Genomic DNA, 24,625 nt, shown 5'->3' with positions numbered 1-24,625 from the left:
CCCTGCTGACACAAATGTGTGCATCCTCCCCCCCCACCCCCCACCCCACTTGCCCATATCATTAGTGGCAAGTGGTATGGGTGTGGCAGTCAGCCACAACCTGCCCTCCTTGCATTTGCATGCAAGTAATCCAGTTCGCCAACAGGCCATCCAATGCAGGGACCAATGGGGATGTAGCACTTTGATTCCGCTACTGTGATTGGTCCAGTTAACATTCCACTATCAAGATATATAGTAGCTTGTGTCAGTGTGATATTCGTACATGTAAGAATCATACTTGCAACTTGAGCAAGTGATGGTTATCTCAAAATTTCATTGATAAGCTTCAAGTAGCCAATGAATAAAAGAGCTTTATTGCAACTTCTACCTACTAAAGCTGTGATGCACATTCTGAGTGCTGCCAGATGAGACCAGACACCTCAGCCATTCTTATAAGGAGTGAATCTGCCTTACCTATACAAGGCTAAAGGAATGACAGCTGGTCACATTAACCTCCCTGGTGTTCTGATTCTGTGCAGCCGCACGGCCGCGCGTGGTTTTTTAAACCTAATTTTTTTTAAAAATCATGTAGCTAGCCTATCGCTAGCTACATGATACCCCCCTCCCTGCCGATTCCTGCCCACCCTTCCGATCGCCGCCGGCGATCATGCCCATCTTGAAATCTCGTTCTGAACAGGATTTCCTTCAGGGCTTCCCCCATCACTATGGCGACAAATGGAATGACGTCATCGATGTAGTGACGTCATAGGGAGTCCTGATCCACCCCTCAGCGCAAAGTGCTAGCTGCATGTTTCAAAAAAAAAATTCAAATCGGCCCACCAGGCATCACTGGATGAGCTCAGCTCGTCCAGAACGCTAGGGAGGTTAAAATAACCTAATCTAATTAAATCTGAATGTTCCAATACCTTTGATATATACTGTATATATATATATATATATATATATATATATATATATATATATATATATATATATATATATATATATATATTATCATTTTTTGACACCTTCTGCTTTAATTGAACATTGAGTGTAACAATGTGCATTTGCACATCCAGCGTAACCTCATTATACAACACAAACGAAAGCATGAAGACCCTAATTATAAGATGAAGTTGGAAGAGGAACATTATGCAACTTGAATAAAATTGCTTGCAACTGAATGATGGGAGAGAGAGAAAGGAACAATCGAGAGCCCCCAATAGTGTATTATTGTAAAACAGTTAGCGTCAGAATAATAATAATAGTGGAATTATACTCACAAGTGTGGGTTGCCACGTTCAGACAACCACTTTTAGCACAGACGGGGAGATTAGGCCTGTCCCCGCTCAGGCTAAAAAGTCGCTCTCTGTGTAGAAGAAAGAAGGTGTCCACACCTATCCACCAGGTGGATAATCAAGTAATGAAAAAAACAGAGGCGCCAACAGGATAAAAATGATGCCAATTAAAACCAATTAAAATGTGGGCGGCAATGGTGGATATGCCTCCCCTACAAAAAACAAACCACCACTATGTATCCAGGACACATTTACATTTTAATCAATTTTAAGCTCCCAAAAAACAATTGATCTGCAACGCGTTTCACGGGACACAAGCCCGCTTCCTCAGGCAAAACACATAAAAGCAGGAGCAACTAAGTAGTGGTCAATGCTACCGGAGGCGCCACGCTAGCATTGAACACTACTTGGTTGCTCCTGCTTTTATGTGTTTTGCCTGAGGAAGCGGGCTTGTGTCCCGTGAAACGCGTTGCAGATCAATTGTTTTTTTGGGAGCTTAAAATTGATTAAAATTTATATCCTTTACCATACATAGTGGTGGTCTGTTTTTTGTAGGGGAGGCATATCCACCATTGCCGCCCACATTTTAATTGGTTTTAATTGGCATCATTTTTATCCTGTTGGCGCCTCTGTTTTTTTCATTGCAACTGAATGATGTTGGAGAATGGAGACACTTTAGGACCCAGGAGGAGGAAACAGATGGGGAGGAGAAATGCATATAAACTGCCACAATGACGGCTCACTTCAAGTTTGGCTTTGAGAAAGGCAGCCGAGCCTGCTGAAACATGTCAGTCCAGTGATACCCTAAAGTCTTCTGTGCGAATCGGAGGGCCTGCTCCTGTACTAATTGCAGAGCAGCAGCAGGACATTATACATTACCGGCTTCTGGTGGCGGAAAGGTCCTCCTCACTCCTCTTCAGTGTGCAAGTGCCTTACAGCCAATCACCTAGCAGCTTTCGTAGCTTGTACATTGAAGTGGGGTGAGGAGGCCTTTCCCACCGCCAGAAGCAGGTAATGTATAATGATCCATGCTGCTCTGCAATAAGTACAGGAGCAAGCCCCCTCACAACAGCAGGGGTCGCAGGGGCTATAGTTATGCCCCTGATTCTAGTATCTGGTAAGGAAGAGTCAAGATAAGGTAAATTAACAGACCAGCTGTTACACAGTCTGGCTGCTAAGAATAATACCTTCCTAAATCTGCTGTAACAGACTCCTATGAAGCAGCCAGGTACAGCACCAGTTAAGGTGGGCTCCTCATTTCTGATGTTTGAACACCAAGGCAGATGTTGGGGTCTAAGAGGAGAAGCTTTGTCTGTCTGCCGATACATGATTGGGAAGCCCAGGAGCTGTAGCTGGGACCATTTCCTGGAGAACTGCTTTTGCTGCTAGAGTGCACCCTGACCCAATTCCAAGTCTCAAACAGTACAGATGGTGTTGAAGAACCGCATGTTGCAGATAGTATGCATTGGCTCCATAGTGGCACCCAACTGGCTGCTTCATAAGCGCCTGTTTGCCATTTTCAAGCATCTGTTGTATAGTGTCAGGATTAAGCAGTGATTTGGGTGGAGATACTAGAGACATATGGCCCTCCACAGAGCCTCGAATTTTGCCTCTGTAAGCCATAGCCTACTAAACATAATGGGAAATCAAAGCTGAACAATATACTCTTTCTTTAAAATAACATCTAAAATACATCCATTTCTCAAAAGACAGTGAATGTTTGCTACTGTCTTCTCAAGCGACTTTCCATTAAATAACCAGGCCTGTTAGTGTCAGCAACTCAGCATGATTACAAGCATCACTTTTCTCCTTGGACGCTTGAATGGCAGGTGTTTGTCTAATAATTGCTAGGCGGACCCGCTCATTCTTACCCCGTGTAGTCATCCTAAATACTGCCTTTTCTTCTACATGATGAATAAGGGCCTCAAGTGTCTTGTTTTCCCCGTGGGCAGAAATTTGGCAGATTATGAACTGTCTCAGTGCATGAATGGATGCATGAAATGGAAAAGCAGATAAACGTCAGAAACAATCCGCCATAATGGGATCCGACAGTGAAAGTATTTAACCGGATGTACGAGAGTCTGTGGGGTACAAAATAAATAAAGACTGGGGGAAATAATAAGTCAATCTCAGTAGAGTATTGTATGAGTCAATCAGATGCCACTGTAGAGACAGATATTGTCAGGAAAATAACAGGTAGTACGGCAAAGGGGAAAAAAGAGCCACAGGAGTGACAGTGCCATGAATGCCCAATAAGGAGATGTCAGTGTTGTGTATTGTTGCAGAAAACAGAATCCACAATTAAATTGCTGCAAGTCGGCGGAGAGGGGCTGATGTCTGCTGGGTCATATACAGATCTCAAACATAACAGATACTGGAGCTAAACAAAGAAGAACAGAGCTTGTTAGCTATCCTGTTTACATAAAATAATAATAATTATTATTATTATTTAGTATTTATATAGCGCTGACATCTTCTGCAGCGCTGTACATAGTATATTGTCATGTCACTTAACAATCCCTCAGAGAGGCTCACAATCTAATCCATGCAGACACAGGGAGAAAATACAAACTCTGTGCAAGTAGCACCCTTGGAACCGGGGACCCAGCGCTGCAAGGCGAAAGTGCTACCCACTACGCCAACGTGCTGCCCAAGCCTAATTGCAAAACACGCTGCAGAAGACTGATCTTCAGAACAATCTTCAGAACAATGGACACAGATGACTCACAAACACACAATACCTGTTACCATTAACAATTGTGCATTGATCAATAGAATGACAGTTCAAGGCATTAGTGTTATAGAGTAGAAGTGTGTACTGTTCAATGAACAGAGGAGGAGGGACGATAGGGTAGGTAGCTTCTGGCAGGTGGGGTAAATAAGAATACAGTGTGCTTGTTTATCAGTGCCTGGAAGACAGCATATAGTATATTGCTCCAAAACCTGTATATATTGTTTAGCAGGAATTGTGCCTTTACAGATGTGCAAGCTACCTATATCATGCACACTAATGCACCCCCCCCCCCCCCCCCTCCACCAACACCACCATCACAACTGCTGACTTTTGAACTGCTTATTGAAAAGTGAATGTTAAATTGGGATTTGTCATACTACAGGACCTTTAATTACCTCAGCCTATCTTAAATAAACTTGAGCCCAGAGAAGGCGGTGGTGTTTCAGGATCATGCTTATACAGTGTGTATGTTGTTTCTTCTGTGCATCGTAGTCAAGTTTCAGCTTGCCTTATGGATGCAGTGAACAACTTTGTGTATTAACCCTTTCCCAATACCATGGAGGGAAGGGTCCGGTGCAATTAGGTAGAGACCCCACCAGCACCCACTGCATCAGTAATCACAAATCATCCACGCCCCTCCACCCCCACCCCACCCGCACAGAAGCAGTGTGGCCATTGTGATTCCTTTGTCGGATGTCTGAGGCTAGTAGCTCCTTAGCTCTGCAGTTGATGGTCTGTGGATATTCAGCTTCTGTACATAGCAGACACATCTTATTTTTACGGTCAGTGTAAATAGTCTTACAGACCCTTGCATAACACCGATGTTCCCTATAACCTCTGTGGAACTATTAATGACTCATACACTTCGCTTTACATGAAGATAAACAGCTACTGTTGGTAACCAGAATTCATGCAGTCTGTAGGCTGAATTGTGTAATAAACAGTTTTAATTGAAAGCAGATGGCGGTAAAACTGCTGCTAATAAACTGTATTATTACAGCCTGCTTCTTGGTTTTGCAATAGACCTTAAGCACTTCTTGTAACCCCCCCTTTACCATCAACGTTTTTATTTAATAAATTGCAGAAATATGTGAGCTTTTTCAGCCCTTCCTGTTTTGTTCACATTTCTTCATTTTGTCCAGCTGGGTTAGCTTAAAACATGTGCTGTTTCTAATGTATATGCATAGACCAGCAGTACTCTTATGAAAAGTAAAGTAGTCCTGCACAGACAGGACTTACCAGATTGTGTGCGCCAACAATGTGCATGATTTAGCTGCGTGGACTTTCCAGTGGAGAGAGTTTGGGTGGGAGAAAGATAAGACTCCCTGGCCCACATGCAATTACTTTTTTTCTCCTAGTACATCATTTTTTTATCTTCTCTTTAAAACAATTTTTCAACACTTATGTAATTGAAATAGTACCAAAAACTAGGTGGAAAAGTGCTATCAAAATTATTTTGAGTATTTTCTTGCTTGCTGGTGGTTTAAGGCCCCTTCTACACTTGCCCTGTAAGTGTGCGTTGCGTTACCCTGTTTTGTCGCAGGGTAGCGCAACGACAATGCAAGGCATTGAGGACTAGCACACTTACAGCGTCGTGTTGTGCTGGAAGTTCTCGATCGGCTGCCCACCTGCAGAAAGTCAACAGTGCACCGCGGCGAAGCAATGGTGGAAAAATGCATGTAAGTCAATGGGCGATGCAGAAAATGTAAATATGTTGGTGGCAGCGGTGAGTCACGTTGTGCTGGTAGTTCTAGATCAGTCACCCACCTGCAGAAAGTCAACAGTGCATTACCGCGGCGAAGCAGTGGTGGAAAAATGATGTAAGTCAATAGGCGACGCAGAAAATGTAAATACGTTGGTCGCGGAGGTGCGGCACGCACCCACAGAATGACGTGATTACAACGGGAAAGCCAGGAATCCCACGGATGTACTTCCTGTCCAACAGGGAGTATGTCACGCAGCGAGAGGCATGCACTACGCGTATAACCCTGTCGGCGCACTCTGCTGCAGGGTCATATGAGTGATGTTTTCGGTAGTGCAATGCGATGGGGGCGGAGCATCGACCGCAACACTATGGGCAGGTGTAAGACCAGCCTCAAGCAAACCTACGAGAACCATAGCAAAAAAAGGTACATATTCATCTTGGTAGAGGGAAGCCTCTGGATCCTCCATAGGCTTCCCACATCCTACCTTATGACCACAGATCCAGCCCTGAGACCTTTTGGAAGTTCACAGCCGTGCTCCGGTCTGTGAACCAGTGCAGCCACACTTTGCAGATGCAGGACGTTTGCGAATGCGCGTAGCACTGAATCATTTGGTCTCAGCTAAAAAAGCCGAGCCCAAGAGGCTCCATGCTACTGTGCAGGTGCAAGACTTCCTGCATCTGCACATTGCCACCACGCTTGTTCATGGAAGGGAGAGCGGCTCCTTGCACCGCATGACAAAGCCCTTGTCGATGAGGTTACGGTGGTTCCAGTGCTGGATCAGTGGAGGTGAGGGGGACAGGTGAAGCCTCTGGATTATCCGGAGCTGACCTCTACTGAGGTAAGTACCCATTTGGGACACTGTTTTCACTTCAGTTTACTTTAAAAGCCCTTGTATTGACATGGTGTGAACATATCACCTAGGACAGTGTTTCTCAAACCTGTCCTCGTGACTTCCCAACGATGCATGTTTTGCAGGCAACCTCACTGTAATGAGCTTACCTTCCAGCGGCAGGTCCCGCGGCGTCTCCGGCGTGGTCCAGGCGAGCGGTGGGGCTTCTACGCTGGAGTCTTCTGGCGGCATCCCCGGCGTCCCTCTGGCAGTGTCTTCTGACTTGCGCGTGCGTGGTGCGACCTTTAGGTCGCGTGAGAGTTCGAGTGAGCCTTATAGGCTCAGGAGGAAGGTTAAGGATGACTGCAGGTGATGTCACTAGGTGACATCACCAAGTGGGAGTGGCTACTGGTTGAGCATTTGTGTATTGAAGGTCAGAGCATTCAGTGCTCGCTGACCTTGATACTAATCAGTTTGCTGGTTCTTGGTCAAGCTAGTTACTTTGAGCTACATTAATATATTGTGTAGACGCACAATATATATGTACTCCAGTTAGTCAGTCGTTTGTTATTTTCATATATATTCTTGTAATATTATTATTGAACATCTGATTGTATTATTCTGTGTACCGATCTTCTGCTTGTATTTTGACCTCGCTCTTGTCTAGCCCCTCTGTACCGCTGCCATCTGATATACGTTACCGACTCGGCCTGTCCCTGACTTTATTTCTGCCTGATCCTCTCAATACTGACATCTGATTACGTGTATGACGCTGCTCGATTATTGATTACGATTTAGCTTAGTGACTCTGTACCTTGATATCGTTAGCTTGTGCACAAGTTCTGACCGATCTAGACTACGTCTTGTACTATTGTGGTGTATTTATTGTATGTTACCTCGTCACGCACCAGGTGGGACAATTAGTGTTTCAGCTAAATGGAATTCACCTAGCTGAGACACTAATCACCCCAGCTGTTCATAGGTGAGGCTGCCTGCAAAACATGCAATGTTGGGGATTCATAAGGACCGGTTTAAGGCCTCTTTTCCACAGACTGTTGATAGCAGGGCCGGATTTACCCATAGGCACTAAAGGCACAGTCTTCTCATACTTCACTCTCCGCTCGCACTCTGCAGGGAGGGAGGCTGATGGTATACCTGTCGCCGCTGATCTGAGGTCTGCTATCATGGCACCCAGCTGCACCTTACCCACCCTGGTGACCACCCAGCCCCAGCCAGCCTGCACCTTACCCACCCTGCCCCAGCCAACCAGCCTGCACCTGACCCACCCTGCCGCAGCCAACCAGCCTGCACCTTACCTACCCTGCCCCAGTCACCCAGCCCCAGCCAGCCTGCACCTTACCCACCCTGCCCCACTCAGCCTGCACCTTACCCACCCTGCCCTAGCCACCCAGCCTGCACCTTACCCACTCTGCCCCACCCAGCCTGCACCTTACCCACCCTGCCCCAGCCACCCAGCCCCAGCCAGCCTGCACCTTACCCACCCTGCCCCAGCCACCCAGCCAGCCACACCTTACCCACCCTGCCCCAGCCAACCTGTACCTTACCCAGCATGCCTCGGCCAGCCTGTACCTTACTCACTCTGCCCTAGCTACCCAGCCTGCACTTTACCCACCCTACCCCAGCCACCCAAAACCAGCCCCAGCCAGCCTGCACTCAGAACCAGCCCCAGCCAAACTGCACCCATATCCAACCTGCACCGTGCCCCTGCCCCCCTGCCACCCCAGACTCAGCCTGCTCCCAGCCAGCCTGCACCCATACCAAGCCTGCACCCGGCCCCAGCCACCCTGCCACCCAGACCCAGCCTACACCTTGCCCTAGCCACCCTGCACCCAGACCCAGCTCCAGCTAGCCTGCACCCTGAATTAAGGGGTGCGGCCTCTGTTAATGGGCAGGGTTTAGGGCGCCAGAGATTATGTGCCTATAGGATCCTGAGCTGTAAATCAGGCCCTGGTTGATAGGCAGTGAAATGCCTCTCAAACTCTACCAACTGCTTGCTGCTGCCTGGTAACTGCTCATTGCAGCCTAGTAACTACTCACCGCTGCCTGGTAAATGCTTGCTGAGCACACGGTTCAACAATTCACACGGACTGTTGAACTGTGTGCTCAGCAAGCAGTTACCAGGCTTCAGTGAGCAATTATCAGGCAGCAACAAGCATTTAACAGGTAGCAGTGAGCTAGTCTTGATCGAACACCCAGTTATTCGGGCTTGGGTCGGCTTGGCCGGACATGGTCCAGATGTGCGGGATATTGGGCTGAACACCGTGCCTAATTGAAGTCAATGGGGACCCGAGCATGCCTGCTTGGTGTTTAGCCCAATATCACGCACATCTGGACCATGTCCGGCCGAGCCGACCCGAGCCCGAATAACTGGGTGTTCGATCAACACTACAGTGAGCAGTTATGAGAGTTTGTGAGGCATTTCACTGCCTATATCAACAGTCTGTGGAAAAGAGGCCTTAGAAACACTGACCTAGGAGAAAAAGTTAATTGCCAATGGGGCAGGTGTAGCTCTCAGGGACTACTCAGTCAGCTGAAACATATCGCCATGGCTGTTTTGCAAGGTTAGACAGAGAATGCCTATACAGACATCATTCTGATTGCTCAAATGATTACAAAGTATTGTTTTGCCCATTTAAAGTTTAATACTTGTACACAGTTTGACATACACACAGCCACCCCCCCTCCCCCCCCCCCCCCCCCCCCCAATGAAGTTGTTCAATGGCTGCCTTCAAATGCATATACAGATGATGTAAAAAGTGATAACCAACTCGAGTACTGTACTGTCTGCTCTTTTTCTTTGTTGCTTGTGTGGGTTATCCAGTTTTTAAATCTCTGACTGGTGTACATGGGACAAGCGGTCTGTCTATTTGCTTCATGTGAACCACAGAGAAATCTAAAACTGATAGATTAGGATTACTGTATACAGTAAAATAACGCCACACTATTTGCATTGCATTGTGATTGCTATCTAATACAGTGCTATGCAATACCATACAGTGGGGCATACAGTACAAGCAAGGTATGCCTCATTGCCACTGTAGATGTGCATGTTACCCTGTAAAAGCGCTGCATGCAGTGTGTTATCCTGACAGATCCCACCACATCGCACTGCAATCAATAGGAATATCGTTTGAAAAAATCATTTTATTGTATTTTTAAACAAGGTTAAATAGGAATATCATTGCATCTGTGTTATGAGGTGATTATATTTTCCATTGTGAAGCAACGCAACAGATATAGGCGTCCGGTAATATTGCTGTGCGGAGTCAGCAATATAACCACAAGTTATGCTATTATCACTACTTGCAATACATGATTATCACAAGCGTTGCTACAGTGCACATCATGCTAATTGTGTAATGCACGTTACGCTACTTGCATAACGTGCATTACACAATTAGCATGATTTCCATTTGCATTCCCATAGTAAAGCTCTCGTTAATCATGTACCGCAGGTCACACTAATAATGTAACTCATGGGAAACACTGCGGTATTATTGCCTGCGCTGCCTGCATACAGCAATATTACTGGAACTCAGTGCATCAACCAGTCAGTGTGAAAGTAGCCCAAAAGCATTGGTACTTTATCCAGTCAAAAATGACCAGATTGGGCCAATGTTTTCTTGTGTCCTCAGTTGCCTTCACATTGATGTACAACCAAGTACGTCCTCAAATTTAGCTCTCTGCTTTTCAGTTGAAACTTCTCATGGGAGTCCTAAAAATAGGAATTACTAAAGTCGTACTTACTGTGTTATGGAGTTGTAGGAATGACATCAGCAGGGTGGGACCAAGTTGGAATTTAATGTGAAGCCCTTTGGGGATATTGGGGTCCACACTCCAGTCTCTCTCAGTAGCTAATGAATTGACCACAACTGGTCTAAGTCAAAGTATGGAGGTACCCCTGTTAGGAGGAGGTGCATAGGCTAATATACAGCAGTGACACATATGAAGAGGTGACTCTGCTCATACAAGCTAGTTTAAAGGTCACATGACCTTAATCACATCAGGTATGGATAGGTTCTTCTTGCTACAACATAGAGCTATTTTGCATTTATTTTAATACTCTTAACTTTCCCACCTCCCAGTGTTCAGCACGGTGGCATAGTGGTTAGCGCTCTCGCCTTGCAGTTTTGGGTCCCCAGTTGAATCCCAGCCAGGGCATTATCTGCACGGGGGTTTATCACTTCCGGGCACTCTGGTTTCCTCCCACATCCCAAAAACGTACAGATAAGTTACTGTAATTGGATTCTCTCTAAAACTGGCCCCAGACTACTATACATACACTACACAATACAAACCTAGACATAGGACAAAGGTAGGGATTCGATTGGGGAGACCCTCTGAGGGGGACAGTTAAGTGACTCTCTCTCTCTCTCTCTCTCTCTCTCTCTCTCTCTCTCTCTCTCTCTCTATATATATATATATATATATGTCTATATGTATATATACTCTGTATACAGTATATGTATGCTCTGTACGCTGATGAAGATGTTGCCACTATATAAATACTAAAATACTAAAAAATTAATAAGATAATTTTGCACAGCATGGTGGCGTAGTGGTTAGCACACTTGCCTTGCAGCACTGGGTCCCAGGTTAGAATCCCAGCCGGACACTATCTGCCCAGAGTTTGTATGTTCTCCCCGTGTCTCTGTGGGGTTCCTCCGGGCACTCTAGTTTCCTCACACATGGCAAAAAACATACACATAAGTTAATTGGCTTAGCTCTAAAATTGTCCCTACACTACGAAACACACACTTCACGATGCATACATAGACATATGACTATGATAGGGATTAGACTGAAGGACAGTTAAGTAACAAGACAATATAGTCTGTACAGTGCTGCGAAAGATATCAGCGCTATATAAATAATAATTTTTACATTGTATGTTCTTGTAAGATTTTAGAATAGTGTGCATTGTTTCAGCGGAGCTGAGCCCAGGCTGCGTAGCTGTAATAAGCAGTTACTGCTGTGTTATTATACATTGGTGTTCTCAGGGCTTATAATACAGCAGTGTAAGCATTCCACAGGATAATGCCAATGAAATCATAATTATAGGCCAGCTGCTGTAGGAAAGGAGCATACTTTATATACATTCTTCTGCGTTTTTCCACAATATTGTGACCAAATCCAAACATTTCAGTGGAATCCAGCCAAAGCCCTAGGATGGAAACTGGACTTCAAACAGCAAAACTTTTCCATATGAAACACAAAAGTTAACATTATGCAAACCCCCCTGTAAGCCATTCTTCCCGCTGCAGACCAATTACTACTGCTCTATGTGTAATGCATGTTATATAGCTGCTTTTATTGAATGAGGCAGTGTAATGAGGCACTATGGGGAGGGATATTGGGCACAAGAAGCAGTTTACTAAATTAACCAATAAGCTTACATCTTATCGGACAGAATAGAACACTGAATGAGTCTTTGTTTTTTGTTTTTTAATGAAACTAATACTAAAAGAGACATCAAAACAACAATCGTTGATTCTGGCGGTAATACCATTAATGACTAACTATACATTGTTTATTGCAAGCTTTCAAAATCCTAAGTTTTTTCTTCAGGCATTATACAGAACTAGAGCAAAACCACACGGTTCTGATAGGGTACGGTTCTGCTTCCTGTTCTGTGTAAGGCCTGAAGAAGAAACTAAGCATTCCGAAAGCTTGCCATTAACCATGTACAGTTACTCATTAAAGGTATAACCTGAATCAACGTTCATTGGTTTGATGTCAGCATTTCTGCTGCACAACTAACATCAAACCATAGTTCACTTACTAAAAGAGACATATAGTAATACAGCGCATATTAATGTGTTAATTTAAGGCCCAATCACACTAGACATTGAAAAACACAAATGATTTTGCATTGCGATTTTCTACAATTTTGTCGTAATTACATTTTGGAACTTTAACTTCAGTGAATGAGAATCGCATCACAATTGCCTGAAAATGCTGGATGCAGAGTGTTTGCGATCAGTATATATCGCAATTGCGCTGTAAGCGCTGCAGTGTAAGTAATCCCGTAGGATTACATGAGTTACAGCGCTTTGCTGATCGCTGGCGATCAGCAAAACTTAAAACGCTGCTGGAAAGCAGGCCTTAATGTGGTCACACACCATACGATTTTTCCAATTTATTTTCAATTCAAGAGTTACAATCAATTTTTCTGACTAATTGTACCATTTTAAAAAACAGATCACATCACAAGTACCACACACATATGTTACATTTTTCCACAATTATGAAAATAAATGATTGAAAACTCAGAAAAACATTGCTTGGGTTTATACATCAGTTCAAAAGTTGCTGCTGCGCTCTCCAGGGTTTATACATCAATTACACCATTCAATTTTCATAAAAACTGATCAGAAAAATCCAACACTCCTGATCTTATTTTATCATATAAAAACGGAGAAAAAAGCTTTAGATTTTTCGGGACAACTGATCTTTTTATCGAATTGCCGTAAAATGAAATCATATTTTGTGTGGTGTGTGACCACCATGTTTAACCTTTTCCAGCCTGCCCATAGTAAATCCTACACCGCACTTGTGGCTGTCTAAGCCTGATGCGGCGCAGGATTTATGCCGCCTGCCATTTCCGCTCACAGCGCGATCGTGCACACCCGAGAGGGGAGATTAAGCTGTCATATGACTGCTGACATCTCCCCTCAGTGATCAGAAACCATCGTGATTGGCTCCCGATCACGTGATCACTACGATCGCCGGCAGATCGTAGTGATTACTATAGGCAGTGGCGATGGTCATCAAGCCGCGACCCGGAACTTAGTGGCAGTACGAGCAGGGATGCCAGCCAGAGCAGAAGGGGTCCACAGCTGCTCATCACTAGAGCCTGGGAGGTGAGTAAAGGCTGCTGGCTACAGGGGGGACACCTGGCCACAAGAGGGACACCATGCCCAGCTATCTAGAGAGGGGATCAGGCTGCCTGCCCCCCCCCCCCCCCCCCCCAAATGCTCCCCGCCCATGTAAAATAGCCTCGTCCTTAAAGAGGAACTCCAGTGAAAATAATGTAATAAAAAAAAGTGCTTCATTTTTACAATAATTATGTATAAATGATTTAGTCAATGTTTGCCCATTGTAAAATCTTTTAAATCCCGGATTTACATTCTAACATTTATTACATGGTGACATTTTTACTGATGGCAAGTGATGTAGCTGCTGCATGTTTTTTTGGCAGTTGGAAACAGCTGTAAACAGCTATTTCCCACAATGCAGCAAGGTTCACAGACAGGAAACTGCCAAGAGTACGTACTTTTTTGTTTCTTGTGGGAGGGGTTTCACAACAATATCAGCCATACAGCGCCCCCCGATGGTCTGTTTGTGAAAAGGAAAATATTTCTCATGTAAAAAGGGGTATCAGCTACTGATTGGGATAAAGTTCAATTCTTGGTCGGAGTTTTTCTTTAAGGGGGTTAGGCAGCCAGTCCCCAAAGGGTTAAAAGGTCTGTTAACAGAAGTGTGCCTTGGTTTACTGTTGTAGTTAAACTGTCTGTAAACACTCTTACTGAGTGTCATGAACTGGGCCTGGTGTACTAAAGGGCTCTTTCACACCACATCACATTGTGAAACGCAATTGCAAAAGGCAATCACAATCGCATTTTGCGCTTTGTGATTTTCACTATATTGGCATCAATCAAAATGCAGGTAAAATGCACCAGAACTACGAATGCCTTTTTACAAAATCGGAAATGCATTCCGTATGAATGCATTCCCACAATTCCAATTGTAACTTTGCTGTACTTGTGTTTTGAGAATCACAAGCCTTTTCAAAAACAAGACGGAACGCAGGGACCCAGTGTGAAAGCGAGCCTGACCTTTTTATCACTCTGCTTTGCGTAGCCAAAGCTCGGCACAGCCATAGCAGCAATGCTGTAGTCGCTCCCCACACATGGATAATGCAGGGATCCAGCAATTGCCAGACCTCACATTACTTCTCCCTCCAAGCTGCTACGACTCGGAGGCGGAATAGTATTTAGCGCTACGCCGAATTTGTGTGGCAGCAGGGTGAGCCATCATTCGGCTCACCCTGCACCCAAAAGTCATGTGCCAACAACAAATGTGCAGGTGTGAAAGGGTCCTATGTCAGGCTGTAGTGACCAGTGCATCATTTCCCATGCCGTACTGGAGCTTGCATTCTGGCTTTTATTCTCTATAGTAATCACAAAGCTGAAACAAGCATGCAGCCAATCTAGTCAGGTTTCAGTCACATCTGCATGTTTGTTCAGGGTCTATTGCTTCAGGTTTTAGAGGCAGAGGCTCAGCAGCACAGCTAGACAATTAGGATTGTTTAAAAGGAAATATATATGCCAGCCTCTATATTCCTCTGACTTCAGGTGTGTTTTAAAGTGAACCCAAGGGGAAATAAAAAAACAAAAAAAACAGATACTTACCTTATGATAGTCCCACCATTGCTGCACAGGGATCCTCAGAACATATTGACAAGAGCTTGTTGGATATGTTCTAATGGCTGCACTCACCACCATGTACGAGCGTGGCGTGAGTGTACAAGCCATGGACGCACAAGCACATCCGTGAATATGACCACAACTGCACAGTAAGCTGAGGCTGTTCATTTACATGCGACTTTGTGCTTCTGCACACATGCAGTAGCACTGGTGCAGTGCAGTAATACGTGCTTGTGCAAGAAGGGGAGCACGGCGGCAAGAATCTGTTTTTTATTTCACCTATGGCTTGCTTTAAGATCTCTCCATTTTCACTTGGATGGAATTACATATGAGCTTTCCTTTTATGTTTGAAAGGGACTAGCATATTTTTTTTACTCCTCTCTGTCTTTGAACATGTAGGCTATTTACATCTGGTTTACTGACTGGAGCACTGTACCTAACCCGGCAACTAAGAGGAAATCTTTATTTCTTTGCATACATTTGCCACGGTAATAACTACATGCTTCTATGGCTCATTGTCATCCAAAGAACTGTCCTTTTCCTGCTGTTGAAACAATATTTGTAGCTGTGGATACTGGATAGTATGGCGATGTATTTATTGGTGCCCACCGTGCCATTAAATACATACATGTAGTGGACCGCACTCTTACCTTGCAGAATTAGTGTCTCAGGTTCAAATCTAGCCAAGGGCACTCACTGTCTCCCTGGAGTTATGTTCTACCAGTTTTTGCAAGGGTTTCCTCCAGACACTCCGGTTTTCCACCAGATTGTGGTGAGGACAACTGAAGTGAGATGTATATGGAGGCTGCCATATTTATTTCCTTTTAACCCATTCAGGTTCCGTGGTTTTCACGTGAGAAATGTTCACCTCCCATTCATTAGCCTATAACTTTATCACTACTTATAACAATGAACTGATCTATATCTTGTTTTTTCCGCCACCAATTAGGCTTTCTTTGGGGGGTACATTTTGCTAAGAGCCACTTTACTGTAAACGCATTTTAACAGGAAGAATAAGAAAAAAATGGAAAAATTCATTATTTCTCAGTTTTCAGCCATTATAGTTTTAAAATAATACATGCCTCCATAATTAAAACTCACGTATTGTATTTGCCCATATGTCCCGGTTATTACACCATTAAAATTATGTCCCTATCACAATGTATGGCGACAATATTTTATTTGGAAATAAAGGTGCATTTTTTTCCATTTTGCATCTATCACTATTAACAAGTTTAAAATAAAAAAAATATAGAAATATTTCATCTTTACATTGATATTTAAAAAGTTTAGACCCTTAGGTAAATATTTACATGTTTTTTTTTTTTATTGTAATGGTTTTTTTTTTTTATAGTAAACATTTTATTTGGGTAGTTTTGGGAGGGTGGGAGGTAAACAATAGATTTATAATGTAAATGTGTGTTCATTTTAATTTATTTTTATTTTCAGTTGTAGTATTACTTTTTGGCCACAAGATAGCGGCCATGAGTTTGTTTACATGACGTCACTCTAAACGTAACACACGCTTAGAGTGACGCATCGGGGAGGGAACGGCCAGAAAAGGCGCAGCTTCTGAGAGAAGCTGTCGCTTTTTCAGCAGGGGAGAGGAATCAGTGATCGGGCACCATAGCCCGATACATTGATTCCCTGGCTACCGAATCCGCGGCCGGGAGTGCGCGTGCACGCGCGTGATCGGCCGCGGGAGCGCGCGGTAGCGCGCATGGTTCCTGGACGTAGTTTCTACGTCCAGGAACCAAAATAGGTTAAGCAATGCCAGTTGCCTGGCAGCCCTGCTGGTCTATTTGGCTGCAATAGTGTCTATATAACACCAGAAACAAGTATGCAGCTAATCTTGTCAGATCTGACAATAATGTCCGAAACCCCTGATCTGCTGCATGCTTGTTCAGGGTCTATGGCTAAAAGTACTAGAGGAAAAGGATCAGCAGGACTACCAGGCAACTGGTATTGCTTAAAAGTAAATGAATATGGCAGCCTCCATATACTTCTCACTTCAGTTGTCCTTTAGGATTTGCAATCAATCCATTTAGGAGTCAAATGTACTTTCATTCAACGACTTTACATATGCAGCTTAAAAATGGACCAATCAAATGACACCATGTCTGCATTAAATTGCTCAATTTTAGATCTGCAAAATTTGCACAAATTTAGTATAAACATTTGATTATTGACCATCCCTACCTATAGATATCCTAGATGTGACTAAAGGGGGCACTCCTTGACTATCACAAGCACACTCTCCGACATTGAGGGACTCATAAAAAAGAATGGTGACTCTCAAAACATTTTATTCAACCCCCGTCCTCCATCCCCCGTTGGAAGGGTGAACTTGATAATGCAGAAAATTCCTTTCCTGTACAATAACAACTGATCTATTTTAAAAATAACCCTGACATCTACTCTCAGTGTATTAAACAATTTGTTTTTTTTTTTTTATTTCCAGGTTATCTTGTATATTCATACTCAGGTAAGTGCTTTTTATGAAATATTTTGTATGTCTAAATTATATATACTAATTATTGCAAGCTTCTTAACCACCAACATCATGAAAAAGCCTAAGGCCCGGTTCACATTGGCCAATTAAGCCAAAAGGATCCGATAAAACAGAAAGGCTTGGTTCTCACTGGCAAACAGATCCATGAAAATGGTTCTGATCATTGGTGAATCGGACCCGTTTTCACTCCGTTGTCACTCTTGTTGCAGCAGCCGGGCGGTTGAGGGAGGGTTAAAACTTACCCAGGCTTCCGTCTTCAATTGCTGCCGGGCGATTTCATCCAGACTTCTGTCTTCTTCCAGCTGCTGCACCCTCCCTCACCTGCCCGGCTGCTCAATCCACTAGGCTCGGTTTGCGTCCCCACATCCTCTCCAAATCCCCACCTCCAGTGGATTTTGCCCTTAAAGAGAGTCTGAAGCGAGAATAAATCTCGCTTCAGACCTCATTAATAGCAGGAGCACGTGTGCCCCTGCTAAACCGCCGCTATCGCGCCGCTAAACGGGGGTCCCTTCACCCCCAAATCCCCTCGGTGCAGCGGGGGAGCGCTTCCTGGTTGGGGCAGGGCTAACCGCCGCAGCCCTGCCCCACGCGCGTCTGTCAGCGCGTATCTCCGCCTCTCCCCCACCCCTCTCAGTCTTCCTTCACTGAGAGGGGCGGGGGAGAGGCGGCGATGCGCCGCTGATAGACGCGACTGGAGGCAGGGCTGCAGCCGTTAGCCCTGCCTCCAGGAGCGACCAAGTCTGCGACCAAGTGTCGCAGTGGGGGGTTTGGGGGTGAAGGGACCCCCAGTTAGCGGCGCTATAGCGGCGGTTTAGCAGGGGCACACGTGCCCCTGCTAACTATGAGCTGTGAAGCGAGATTTATTCTCGCTTCAGAGTCTCTTTAACAAAATCCACTGGGGGTAACCCACTGGGGTGGGGAAACAAAATCCACTAGTGTGAAGAAACGCTCCATTCTCTCATTGCCCCCAATGTAGGACTTCATCTTCCTTTATCTGGTCCGCAGGGCTCATCGGTCCGGAAAATTTCAGCAAGGGTCAGTGTACAGAGGCGCCAGAGTAGAATAAAAACTTTTAAAAACCGTCTAAAAGAGGGGGATGTTCAGGTGGATTTACCTCCCTCGAAAATATAAAACTCAATTGAGTCACAATATATCAATACAAAAATTTTATTTAACGCCACTTAGTGCAACGCATTTCGCAGGTGTGGTCCTGCTTCATCAGGCAAACAGGAGTATAACTCAATGGGTCTAAATGTAGAAGTGAGCGCCTCCCAGAAGTGAGAGGCACTCACTTCTGCATTTCGGACCAATGAGTTATACTCCTGTTTGCCTAATGAAGCAGGACCACACCTGCGAAACGCGTTGCACTAAGTGGAGTTGAATACAATTTTTGTATTGATATATTGTGACTCAATTGAGTTTTATATTTTCGAGGGAGGTAAGTCCACTTGAACATCCCTCTCTTTTAGACGGTTTTTAAACGTTTTTATTCTACTCTGGCGCCTCTGTACACCAAGCTTTGCTGAAATCTTGATTCCACCCTCGGTGGAGGGGTGCTACCCCGTTTCCTATCTACAGAGAGCGACATCTTAAAAACCTGAGTGGGGTCAGGTTCTAATACTCCCCACCTGCACTTGAAGTGGTTGCCTATGGGTAACCCATGTTTGTGAGTATATCTAAATATTTTGCTTTAAACCACAACCAACTTAACAATACTACACCATATTGAGCTCTTGATTTCTCTTTGTTCTTCCAAGCATGGTCCGGAAAATTTGGTGCTGCAGCAAACTTGCGGTGCGTTCCGCGGATTGTGCGGAACGGATCCGTTTGAATGGATGAATGTGAGCAGATCCATAGGTTAACATTGGATCCATTTGTATCCGTTCCGTTTGTACAGTATCTGTTCCAATCTGCAAACTGAACATTTTTTTAATGCTGGTGTGAATGGGGCCTAAGGCAGGGATCACACTTACTTCCTGTGACTTCTGTAATTAAGTGTTATTAATCAAACCCATTAAGTGTCCAGCAGAGGAAGGTAACTATGGAAGTACAGCACAGCAATAGGTGAGATAAGATACAAGCCAGTGTCACCATCTCACCTCAATTCCACCTCGGCTCCAGCGGCGGGATCAGTGGCTTCTGCGGTTCAATCACTAGAGGCAGGCTATGTGTCCCATTAAAAAAAAAAAAAAAGTCCCATATACTAGCGCTCAATGTCCAAAAAGATGCAACCATCCGCAGACACTTGACTCCTCAGGGCAAGTATACACCTTTAAAAGCAAAAGATATCAGAAAAAAACATCATAGTGCAGGATGTCTATAATTGCTGTTTTCCACCTGTGTGCTCCCAAGAACCGCATACAAAACTAGTGCCAGCAACCACTTCCCCCAGGGATTAGGGCTCACACACACCCTCTAGGTCCCTGCTCACCAGATATTTTCTTTAGATCTGCATATCTCTCAACGTCGTATCTTGCATCAGTAGAGTATACCTCACAAAAATAAAAGCCTTATCATGTGTAAAACCACTTTAATAAAACTTCTCGCCTAAAATATTATGCGTACATTATAAACATCTTGGTAAAAAACCCATCAAATAGTCACCCTTGCCTTCAGGAACCGTTCCGGTCTCGGCTGCGTGTGAGCTTACTTCCTTGTTCGGCACGTCTCTCTTAGCTCCGCCCTACCGGTTTCGTCATCACTGATGACTCATCAGGGGCTAGGGAGCATGTGCCGAGGTTTGTATTATATAGCTAGAAAGTATCCAGCTAACCACTCCCCTCCCGCCCCCCTACTCGTTCCAACCCTTATCTATCATTTTCTATTGCCAAGTCCGGAAAAACGTTTCCTGTAGTTCACATCTTATACCTGTCCGTATATATATATATATATATATATATATATATATATATATATATATATATATATATCTTTGACCCACCAAGTATGAGAAAAATTTCTAACGGGTCTCCACCTATTTATTAACTGTTCCTGCAAAAACATCCACTTACAGCTACAGCGCGTCACCGGCTTGTCACAGCGGTATCGTACAAGCGCCTGCAGCAAAGCTGGATTACCGTTCAGAACCTATTATTGCCGCATTTACCAGTCATTTGCACTGCATTCATACAGATTTTAATGCGGTTATATAGTCACATGTTATTGTCACATTTTATTTCAAAGAAATTTCGAATTCAATCCCCATATTGCATTAATGCATCTCTTGGGGTAATATAACCTTATTCCGTTACACGTCGTTAGTTTAATTATTGGATCCGTATTGCATGTTTTTGCATTATACTATTTTTATTGTGCTTTATATACTATGCAAACCACATTTATATAACACCATTGTGTAATTATTCCTATCCGCACCTATATACATCCCCCCTTTTTTCTTTATTTTAGTTCATATACACCTTCTGTTTCACACTATCTGTTGTGCTTTATATGCATACCAAATTTATGTAACACCATTGTGTAATTATTCCTATCCTCAACTATATAAAACTGTTTATTAAAAGGAAAAATAACCGATTAGAAAGATTAGGGAGAGAAATCGAGGATATAAGGACGAAACTGGAGCCATATAAAAGTAGTGAGGATTATAAAAAGAAATTGGACAAATTACAGGACATTCTAAATAAAAATGAAAAAGAGATAATTGTGGATAAACAAAAGCAATATAATAAAGATATGGATGAATATAAGAACAAAACTGCATATAAATGGCAGAAAAAACAACAAGAACAAAAAGAGGAAATTGCCAAAGCACAAAACATGGGTGCAGGAGTGCCTAATCAAGGCACCACAGATGTAATTGAACAAATAACAAATATAAGACCTCAAGGGAATTACAATAGGGGGGCAATATCTAGACAAGGAAGGGGGCAAAATGTCCCCATTCGAAATCCCCCCATTTATAGCCAGCCCCCAAGAAGAGACCGGCGTTATAATTATGGAACACAAATCCCCGCGCAAAAAGAATATGAGTACCAAATACCAACATATAACAGATACTCGAACTTACAACATGAAAATAATTCTTTTTTAGGGAGGGGCCAGCCTCGTTACAGAGGCAGAGACCCACATATGAATTATCAAGAAATAACACCAAATTATCAAAGAAAGAGAGGCATAGAAGAGGATGTAGGGGAGGTAGATCCAAACAAAAAAAGAAGAGAGTAAATACAGAAGGGATCTATAACCTACATGGTGTAGCCCTGAACACAAAAGAAACAAACATGTTAAGTCAGGGACTAAAATTTGCACCCCAAAAAAATTTGAATAGATTTGGCACATATGTGGATGTGAATAAATTTATACGGAAAATTAATTTGAAAATATACTTTTTAGATAAGGAAGCACCGAATGGACGGGCTAATGTGTGCAATTCTTACATACACACGTAAATGAAAAATAATTCAACCTTTAACCCCCAAACAAATTGCAATGCTATTAATGTATTTAAATCACTGGTTAATAAAGATATTGAAAACATTTATATAGGGAAACAAAAAGGAATGCAAGATCAGGTGCATAGTTTATTACAATCAAAAAATCTAGTAGTACGCCCTGCAGACAAAGGGGGAGGAGTTGTGGTCCTTACAAAAGAACAATATTTCAAAGAATTGGATAAGTTAGTGTATGACCAAAATGCATACAAAACATTGACGGGCAATCCGACCGTCCAATATAAGAAAGAAATCATCCAGGTGCTAAGGAAAGGCCTGGATGAAGGTATCCTTACTGACGCAGAATATATACATTTGATCCCCACGGCCCCGAGGGTTCCGGTGATCTACCAGTTACCTAAGATTCGTAAAAATCTGGAGGAACCCCCGGGGCGACCAATAATTAGTGGAATAGGATCCATAAATCATAGAGTGGGACAATACTTGGATAAATGTTTGCAACCGATTGTGGCAAAGCTACCAAGAATTCTGTATGATACAAAACATACAATACAAATTTTGGAACAAACGGAGATATTACAGACCACGATTTTAGTAACAGCAGATGTGGGGTCGTTGTATACAAACATACCACATGATGGTGGAGTTGAGGTAGTACAATACTATTTAACCCAAGAAGAAAACATACCAGAAAAACAAATAGAGTTCATATTGGATTTATTAAAATTCACATTGACGCACAATTATTTTTGGCATAAGGGAGATTATTTCAATCAACGATATGGATGCGTGATGGGGCATCTTATGCCCCGTCCCTAGCCAATTTGTATATGGCAAGGTGGGAGGAGGTGGCCATAGAGATTGGTGGTACCAATGTGGGGTTATGGAAACGTTATATTGACGACCTGCTGATACTGTGGCAGGGTGATGCAGGGTCGTTGGACAAATTTATATCAGAGGTCGATGGAATTGTACCGAATATACAACTTACAGTAGAATACGATGAGCGAAAGATACATTTTTTGGACTTGGAAATAATGAAAAATACGCCTAAGTTGACCACACAATGTAATTTCAAGAAAACAGACAGGAATGGGTACATACCCACAACAAGCTGTCACCATAGAACATGGATTAAAGGTGTACCGAAGGGACAGTTCACCAGAATTAGAAGGAACTGTTCCAATATAAATGATTATGAAATACAAGCTGAAATAATAAAAAGAAGATTTATGGAAAAGGGATATAGGGAAATAGAATTAAATCAAACTATAAGGGAAGTAGGACAAAGAGAGAGGTTATCTTTATTAGCTGACAATCAGAAACAGGAAGAAACTCCACAGATGGCCTTCATAACAGAATATTCAAAACAACATAAAGAGGTGGAAAAGATTGTCAAAAAATATTGGCCAATTCTAATGAATGATATGGATCTCAGTAGATGCCTTCCCCCTAAACCCAGGTTCATATACCGTCGAGCACCTAATCTGAGAGATGAATTGGTACCAAGTTGTGTAGACCCTCCAAAGAGGATTAATTTACAGGGTTGGCAGGAAAAGGGCTTTTTCCCTTGCAGAACCTGTAAAGCGTGCAGGATGGGTCTAACCCAAAAAAGGACTCAATTTCGGTCTGAAGTAACTAATAAAGAATATAAAATTGACCAATTCATTACGTGTAATAGCAATCATGTAGTCTATCTGCTCACGTGTACCTGTGGGAATCAATATGTAGGCAGGACTACACGCCCACTGAAGGAGAGAATGGGAGAACACATATATAAAGTGGGTAAAGGACATGACAATCATAGTGTCCCTAGACACTTTAAAAATAAACATAATTGTGATCCAAGGAATATGCAAATATGTGGAATAGAGAAATTGGAGCCAAACTGGAGAGGGTGCCACACATTAAGGGAAATTTGTAAGAAAGAAACAAAGTGGATATATATGTTGAAAACACTTGAACCACTAGGTATGAATATTGACATCGATATCAATTGTTTTTTGACTAACGATTGAAATATAAGTGGGGGTATTTGAAATAGGGGAACACTGATATAAGTTCAAAAATGTCATAATTTTTGTAAGTTGGTATGCACGGTGCAGGTTAGGAATAGATAATTAGTATTAATGGTGTTAGTTACACGTAGTACGGTTGACACCCACTAGAGGGTGTATAACACAACAGCAAGTATTTAAGGTGGAAAGTCAGAGATATAAAGTATAACCGGTAGATGATAAGTGATTGTTTATGTAAAATACCATACAGTACATGTTTTTTTAGAACACATGGGATGAAATGTTAATTGCAATTATGAATTGGAATATAAATGTTGTAATATGCACAATATGTCGTTTATACTGTAGAGTAACAGACACTAATTGAGATGGTTTGTTGTTAATTATTTGGCACAATAGTGTATGTAGGTATAATATATGGGCACAATGAACCACTATGGGGATATGGTTTCAAACTGTATTAAACAGAAGGTGTATATGAACTAAAATAAAGAAAAAAGGGGGGATGTATATAGTTGAGGATAGGAATAATTACACAATGGTGTTACATAAATTTGGTATGCACATAAAGCACAACAGATAGTGTGAAACAGAAGGTATATATGAACTAAAATAAAGAAAAAAGGGGGGATGTATTTAGGTGCGGATAGGGATAATTACACAATGGTGTTATATAAATGTGGT

At 43.1% G+C, this 24,625-nt stretch overlaps 1 protein-coding gene across 3 annotated transcripts in view; it reads left to right on the top strand.

Annotated features, from left to right (window-relative positions):
* MXRA8 (matrix remodeling associated 8) overlaps nt 1–24,625 on the top strand; it is a 145,907-nt gene that overhangs the window by 68,965 nt on the left and 52,317 nt on the right. For 2 of the 3 annotated variants that reach the window (XM_068240618.1, XM_068240617.1), the window contains exon 2: nt 17,458–17,481. In XM_068240618.1, coding sequence (XP_068096719.1) covers nt 17,458–17,481 — 24 coding nt within the window. Of the gene's footprint in view, nt 1–13,338; nt 13,431–17,457; nt 17,482–24,625 lie in introns of those variants that run through there. The other variant, XM_068240619.1, reaches the window with a different exon arrangement.

The sequence above is a fragment of the Hyperolius riggenbachi genome, chromosome 6 (assembly GCF_040937935.1).
Source record: "Hyperolius riggenbachi isolate aHypRig1 chromosome 6, aHypRig1.pri, whole genome shotgun sequence".
Lineage (NCBI taxonomy): Eukaryota > Metazoa > Chordata > Amphibia > Anura > Hyperoliidae > Hyperolius > Hyperolius riggenbachi.
This window is presented reverse-complemented; position numbering and strand designations above follow the sequence as displayed.